The sequence below is a fragment of the Pteropus vampyrus genome, unplaced genomic scaffold (genome assembly GCF_000151845.1).
Source record: "Pteropus vampyrus isolate Shadow unplaced genomic scaffold, Pvam_2.0 Scaffold286, whole genome shotgun sequence".
In the NCBI taxonomy this organism is placed as follows: domain Eukaryota; kingdom Metazoa; phylum Chordata; class Mammalia; order Chiroptera; family Pteropodidae; genus Pteropus; species Pteropus vampyrus.
The window spans coordinates 1944365-1952028 of record NW_011889067.1 but is presented as its reverse complement, the minus strand read 5'-3'; the positions used below and the strand labels follow the sequence as shown (position 1 = coordinate 1952028).

General features: G+C 55.0%; 1 protein-coding gene across 1 annotated transcript; it reads right to left on the bottom strand.

Annotated features, from left to right (window-relative positions):
• Positions 1 to 798: 798 nt before the first annotated feature.
• On the bottom strand, positions 799 to 7577 carry RCCD1 (RCC1 domain containing 1). The gene is made up of 8 exons (XM_011376137.2): positions 6952 to 7577; positions 5463 to 5728; positions 4957 to 5353; positions 4729 to 4850; positions 3230 to 3328; positions 2704 to 2874; positions 2118 to 2147; positions 799 to 1590 (listed from the first exon to the last, which is right to left on the bottom strand). Exons 2-8 carry the CDS (start codon positions 5635 to 5637, stop codon positions 1439 to 1441), a joined length of 1146 nt encoding a protein of 381 aa, XP_011374439.1. The 5' UTR covers positions 5638 to 5728; positions 6952 to 7577; the 3' UTR covers positions 799 to 1438.
• Between the last annotated feature and the right edge of the window lie 87 nt (positions 7578 to 7664).

Below are 7664 nucleotides of genomic sequence, written 5' to 3'. Positions count from 1 at the left end.
AAGATATACACATAGCCGATAAGCACGTGGAAAGATGCTAAACATCACTAATCATTAGAAAAACGTAAATCAAAACTACGAGATACCACCTGACACCCATTAGGATGGCTACTATCAAAAAAAAACAAAACAAGAGTTGAGGATGTGAAGTAATTGGAACCCTATGCATGGCTAGCAGGAATGCAAAAGGGAGCAGCCACGGCAGAAAACAGTACACAGGCTCCTCAAATTTAAAAATAAAATTACCACGTGACCCGGCAATTCCACTTCTCAGTATATACCCAAAAGAACTAAAAATGGGGTCTCAAAGAGATATTTGTACACCCGAGTTCTAGCAGCATTATTCACAATAGCTAAAACATGGAAGCAGCCCAAGCGTCCACGGACTGATGAGTGGGTAAGAAAATGTGGTATATAAATACAATACATTATACAGGCCTAAAAATGGAGGAAATTCTGACACATCCCTAAGACATGGATAAACCTTGAGAACATTATGCTAAATGAAATAAAAAATACGAATGCAGTACTATTCCACTTATACGAAGTATTTAGCATAGACAAACTCATAAAAACAAAAGGCATAATGGTGGTTGCCAGAGGTTGGGGGGAGGGGAAATGTGGAGTTATTGCTTAACAGGTAATAGTGTTTCAGATTTACAAGCTAGAGTCATAATGATGGCTGAAGGTGATGGTTACACAACAATGTGAATGTATTTAGTTAAAAGTGGTAAGATTAAATAATACATGGTAAGATAAACTTTTATGTGCATTTTCACACTATGAAAAAGAAAAAAATGACCATGAACGAAAAACCATATAATTTAGTTACATTCATGCAATGGGATACCACATAACAAAAACGAATGGCCTGCAGGGCAGATCGGGCAGTGCTGGATGGAGAAAACAAGACAGAAAAGACCATACACAGAATGACTCCATTTATCTAAAGTCCAAAGGCAGGTGAACTAAACTGTATCGTGTGAGGATTCAAACAGGGTGGCACGGTTGTAAATGAAAACACGCACACGAATAAGGCGACCTGTAGCGATGCCCCGTCTTGGAACTACCTCAGAATCAACTGGAGTGGCGTGGGAACGAAGAGCTGTAATATCGGCCCAGGCCCCACGGCCCCACGGCCCCACGGCCCCACGGCCCCACGGCCCCACGGCCCCACGGCCCCACAGCCCCACAGCCCCAGGTTTCGGTTTCACTGTCTGATACTGGTCTTGGGCACCTGTTTCCAAAGCTCTCTAGGTGTTTCAAACGTGAGGACAAAGTTGAGGACACTGCTCTAAGGTGAAGCTGTGGCGGGGAAGGGTAAATGAGGGGCCAGGTGCTGGCAATGGTTTTCCTTGACCTGGGCGGGAGTGTCACAAGTGTTAGCTGTCTAATTTTTTATTGTACTGTATGCATATTTCATGCCCTTATCTACATGTCAGCTCTTCTCTTTCTCCACAGCATACACATAGGTGTTCCAGGGCCCACAGCTCACAGCCATTACTTGGAGCTGCTTATCTACAAAGTATTCCACACGGCAGGGCCGATCCCAGCTGGTTGTGTCCTTGTGGCCGAGCTGTCCGTATTTACCTACAGAGAAACCAGACCCTTGGCCACTCTTTCCTCGGGGCTTGTCTCCCCCAGGAAGGACAATCAGCCCATCCACACAAATTCTGAGCTAAAGCTACCACCCTGCAGGAGTGTGGTGCGGATTCAGGAACCCAGCGCCACAGCCTCAGGGCAGGCAAGCCTGCGGGTCTGGAAGAGGTGGCAGCCACCACCTCTCCAAGCCAGGAGCCCCTCTAGGTTCCCTGCTCCTAAGCCCAGACGCTTAGAGCAGAGATTTTTGTTATTATCTTTTTCTCTGCCAGCACCGAACCAAAAAATGTTTCATAAATGCTAGCTAAATATTCCCTTAAGGCAAAAAGGTTTTCAGAAAGAGAACTGGAATTTCATCTGACCTTCTGAGTGTGCCTGTGTGTGTTCTAGAGAAGGGAATACGCAGCCCTGCAGTCCCCGTCCTCCCATGTGTCCGCATGGCTCTTGTCACCTGCCCTCCATTCCTAGGTCTTTCTTCCTCTTGGTTTAAGATTCACAAAAACAAAGATCTTACTTACCCCAGCCCCAGGTGTAGAGTTCCCCAGTTCCTGCAACGAAAACGACAGTAAAAGGCTGTCACCACTGCTCTTTGACAAGGTGTTTGCCTAGCTTGTCCTGCCACAAGCCATAACCACCACGTTGTAAACTGTCATGACATTTGCTTGGCACAGCACAATCTCTAACAACTGTCTAATCACACTGGGGGGAGCGTAAAGATCCAGACGAACACGTTAACTTCCTATATGCCAGCGGACTGGCCTTAATACACAGCTACTGAGCTACTGAGCTAAGAGTCTTAGAAGCTGGACTGGGCAGACCTTGCTGTCGGATGAAAAGGCTGGCCAGGGACGTGCACGTGCCTGTGCACGGAGGCTGGAGAACACCAGTCTGCCCCACGAGGAACCTTTGGAGACAAGCTGGAAAGCCAGCTGGAACCACGTGGAGGCTGGGGTTCCATGTGCTGAGGCAGCTACTCAGTACATGTCAAAGAGGCTTAAAATAGTGGTGCTTTAGACTGTCACACAGTTTTCTTCAGCCACCAGCTAGAGTAGGGTGGAGCGACTTCCTGTTCCGTCCTGCACCAGCCCATCCAGCTCCACTCACTTGTCACTACTGCTGTGTGCCGGGATCCACAGCTGGCCTTGACTGCATCTGAGCCCAGGGGCAGATCCAGTAGAGCTGGGAAGGGCTGGACGGATATGAAGGCGGCGGGGGCTCCATCCTCAGCTTCAGCAATTCTGTTCTCTTCAGAACCATCTTCGTTCAGTCTAATGGCTTCAGAGAAATGATAAGAGTGATGAGGATAATGATGGCTAATGCTAAATATTCGTCTAAAGCTTATTCACACAGTAACTCATTTAATACAACAGCTCTATGAAGCACATTATTCTCTAGCTCCAAAGCTGATGCTTCCAATCCCTACATTCCCAGGAAGTGGTGGCGTGGACACGTGTGTGGAGTTAGTGTTGACACTGGCATCAGCCTTGCCATGCTCCCTCCCAGAGTCCTGCAGTGTGTCCTCGGTTACCGAGGACATCACATGCCCCTTCTGAGCACTGTAAGCTCTCAGGCCAGCATGTGGCCAGGAGTAGTAACGGCAGAAACGTGTGGAAGTCGAGCTGAGCCTCACCTTGCCCTGCTACTGCCTTTTTGTCCTCCGCTAGGCTTCTGGTAGGCAGGGCCAGCTGCCCTGATTCATTCCAGCCCCAGATATAAATGTCCCCAGTCTCTGAAAGAGAGATAAAAGGACCCATTAAAGAGACTGTGAGCCCCCCTTGCATCCATCCGAACTCTCCTACCCCTCACTAGCTCCCTGGAGACAACTGAGGCCCGCCCCAGTCAGCACTCCAAGGAGGGTGTCTCCCTCAGGGCCCAGCAGCGTTCTCGTACTAACAGGGTCCCTTCTCTCTAAAGTGCCTTCAAGTCACCATTCTCTTTAAAACACGTCTCTTGCTGGAACTTCCCATTTTCACTTTTTCCCTTTGTAGCTAAATTGCCCCCCTTCTCTGTACCACCACCACAGACACGCACAGTTCAGAAAGGTGCCCTTAGAGGTTCTTTCTGCAGCCCCCTTCCCCCACCATGGAAGGCCTCCTACCTGAAGCTCCCACCTTCCTTGTTTCCAGAGGACCACAGTTTGTTGTTTGGAGCAACAGCCGTAAGCTAAAAATTCACTAATAGTGGCTATTCCTTCGTTATCAATGGTTTAGTCTGTGCCAGTTCTAAGCACTTTTCAAATATAACCATTTAATTCTCACGACAGCACAATACGATTATATGATAATAGCCCCCTCTTCCACAATATTTCCATTTTATTCACAAGAAAGCTTGAGGCACAGAGAGATAAATCAAGGGGCAGAATGATGATCTGAATTGAGGAAGCCTGCGTTGAAGCATCCGGGCTACAAACACGATACCAAAAGCCTGAAATTTCTCCTGGACGTTACATGTGAGACTTGCCACTGGGGTGTTTCCAGCCTCTGCTCTCTTCCCTGCAGCCCAGCATGACATGGGGGTGGGGGTACAGGCAGAGGTAGCCTTAAAGCCCCCAGGTGATGTAAGTCGCAGCCAGAGGCCCAGATACAGAACCTTGAGAAGAGCACGGGCTCCTGCCCCCACTCAACAGTCCTGGATCAGCAACAGCTGGACCGCCTGCCAGGCTGGTGGACTCACAGTCCCAAGTGAAACACCTCATTCTGGTCCTAGGCAGGGCTCACAGACATCACTGTCACCCTCCCTGTGGGCACCTGAGTGTCCCGGGTGCGCCACAGGTCATGGCCACCTACACGCCTGCAGCCTCTTTCCCCACTCTCCTTGGCTGGGCTGCCACCTCGCCCCTCAGTTCTAACTTAGGGGTAGTTGAGACAGAGCCCCGGCTGGAGGCAGACGGGCCGGACAGTGGGACCAGTAACGCGAGGCAGGCGCGGTCCCGGGGTGAGTGGGCGACGGTGGTGGCAGAGGGGCTCACCTTGAGAGGCATTTAGGAGTCACGATGTAGGACAGGCTTGGCGGGAGGCCTGCCCGCCCCCGCCCCCGCCCCCGCCCCCGCCCCACCTGGAAGGAGGGGAAGGAGGAAGGTTTGGAGCCCACAAGACCCGCTGGAGCTTTGGAGAGGCGCCAGTCACTCACCGCTCACACACACGGAGTGCCAGCCACCTGCCGCCACCCCAGCCATGGGCAGGCCCTGCAGCGCCTCCAACAGCCTCGGCTCCGGCTCTGCCTCCAGGGTCCCGTGGCCCAGCTGTCCATGCCTGAGCGAGGAGCCCCAGTCGCCTCGTCACATCGAGGGGTCTCCCCGCCCTCCTCCCGCACACGCTCGCCTCCCACACCCGCAAGAAGCCCGGCCGCCCCGCTCACCTGCCCCCGCCCCAGGAGAACACGCGGCCCGCCTCGTCCAGCAGCAACGCGTGCTCGGCGCCCAGCTCCAGGCGGCGCGCCCGCAGCTTCGGAGCCAGTGGTCGGTAGAGGGGCGGCCGCGGGCTCACGTAGGCGCGGGCGCAGGGCAGCAGGGGCAGCTCCCCGGCCTGGGCCTCAGCGCCGGGCCGGTCTTCCCCATCCGCCTTCAGCTCCAAGGTCTGGGCCCAGAGGGGCTCCCCGGTCAGCGCCGAGCCGGGCGCCCAGGCCTGCAACTCGGGTCCAGGCGCGGGACCCCGCCCGTCACGCAGCACCACGAGGAGCGCCTCCGAGGCCCACGCGTCCCGGCAGCCGGCCGCCGCGCCGCCCCACGAGCCGGACAGGTGCAGCCCGCCGGCACCTGTGGGAGCGGAGAGCGGCTGAGGAGGGGGCGGGACACGTGGGCCGTACACGTGACGTGGGAGCGCCACGTGGGGGCGGGGCCGAGGGGCGGGGCCGGGGGCGCTCACGGCTCACGAAGGCGGTGTAGCTCCAGCTCGCGCTCACGCGGCAAATGTCGGCGTTCGGGTCCGGCGCGCACAGCGGCTCAGGGCTGTGGACCTGGCGCCCGTGGCCCGAACCCAGCGCCTGGCCGAAGCCGCAGAAACCGAAGCCGAACCAGGACCCGGGACGCTCCTCCGCCATGCCCTGGCAGCGCCCTCTGCTGGCCGCCACCCGACTGGGTGGGCGGCGATCCGAGCACACAGCCCCTGGCCGGCCACGGCAGCTGCCTTACCTGGAAGATGGGGAGAGTACCACCCTCCTAACCACACAGCCAGATGATCTCCATTCCACAGCGTTCGCTGAGAGCCTTGACTAAAGTCCTAGAGATTTAGGATTCTGTCCTCCCTCTTGACTGAAGCAAGTTCAGCGCCCCACAGAGTGGGCACCAGGGATTTCTGTGGCCTCTCCCTCAGGCGTCGGACTAGGATCTGAGCCCCTTCAGCTCCAAATTCCCAGTGTCAGGGACATATCCCATGAATCTTGGGAACTAGAATTGTCCCCATTTGACAGTAAGAGAAAGTAACCCTTACATAATCCCAAAGCCAGCTTAGAACCGAGGAGGGCAGAGGGCTAAACTCCAGGCCCACAACTCCACGTACAGTGCTCTTCCCACCAGTGGAGTTGTAAAGTGACAGGTAGATGGTACCCTGTACGGTGACACAACGGCTCCAGGGTTCACACGTTTGCTTCTGCAGCTACCAGGGCCTTGTGTCCTCAGCTGATTTCATTTCAGCTCTGAGTCCAATTCAGTTTCTTCAGTTTTACAAAGGAGGGGGTAGGGGAAGGGGTGTTTATTCGGATCGTGTGGAATTGTCTGGAATAAAGGGTTCAAGGGCTGGCTCATACATGATAAGCACATGGTCTTAGCTTACTAAGGCCAGTACTTAGTTACTAAAAATGACCATGGGTATTCAGGGACCTATTTGAACACAGTTTCAACTGGAGCCCATCTAGTCATTTACTGATTCCTTTCTAGGGGCCCATGAGAAAGGCTGTCTGCTCCCGAGGAGCTCACGCACCAATGGGGAGACAGACGCAGTCTAGTGGTTACAACAGCAACACCCCTTGCTCAGAACTGCATATTTGGCTACTGAATGTTTGGCTCGATCATAACTTCACAGGCATTTTCAAGACCCTGGGCCGACGCTCCTTGACTCAGGCCTCGGCTCCTAAACTCTTCCGTGTCCAATCCCAATACAAGGGGGGGGGGGGCCTCTGAACTTGATCTTGACCCTGTGCCCTCAGCCCCTCTGGCAGCTCCTTGCGATTGAGGATGGAAAGGCGGGGACTCATACATGATAAGCACATGGTCTTAGCTTACTAAGGCCAGTACTAAGGCCAGGACCCGACAGACGCCAAGGGCAATGGTTGGAAGGCCCGCGCCCTGGGCGAGGCGCCCGGAGCCAATTGTCGGCAAGGGCGGTGGCATCACCTATCGCGGAGGGCGGTGCTCACCTAGGTACCAGCGGTCTCCGCGGTAGCCCGTCCGGTCCAAGCTCCGTGGAGCTGGTCCCGAAGCCAGTGCTGGGCGGCTGCGGCCTCGGGTGCGAAATGGACGAAACCCCCGGTGGCCGTGGGTATGCGGCAGAGATAAACCGGAGGGTCTCGCCCCCCTCGGGACCCGGGAGGCCGCGGAACCCTAATGTGAAGCCTTTGGGTGACACCCGTAAAAAGCCGAGATAAAGGGTCGGCGACCGGCGACACCCCGCCTTCCCGTCTCACTTCCTCACACTCGCAGGACTGCAACACGACCGGAAGCAGCTGCACGAGGCGCGCGCCTCGGCGGGCCTTCCTTCCCATTGGCTCGGGACCTGCCAGTTACCGTTGAGCCAATGAGCTTCCGCCGGGCTTAGCCCTCAAGGCGGAAGCAGGCAGGTGGGGGAGCCCGCCCAGGCTTTGACCCTGTCCCGACTACACCCCCAACCCGAAGCCGAGCACCACCTGAGTGGAGGTCAAGGAGAACTCTCAACATAAAGACAAAAGTATCGAAGGCCAGCATCTAGGAATCTCTACCCTAAACTCATTTAGTACTCCATCCCGCAGAGTTATGATCAGGTTTCTAGCCTTAACCCTTGAGCCTCCATCAGGGTAAAGCACAACTCAGCAGGCCCATGGGGAAGCCACAGGATTCCTTCGGTAGAGGTGACTCTGCTGTGACCATGACATGC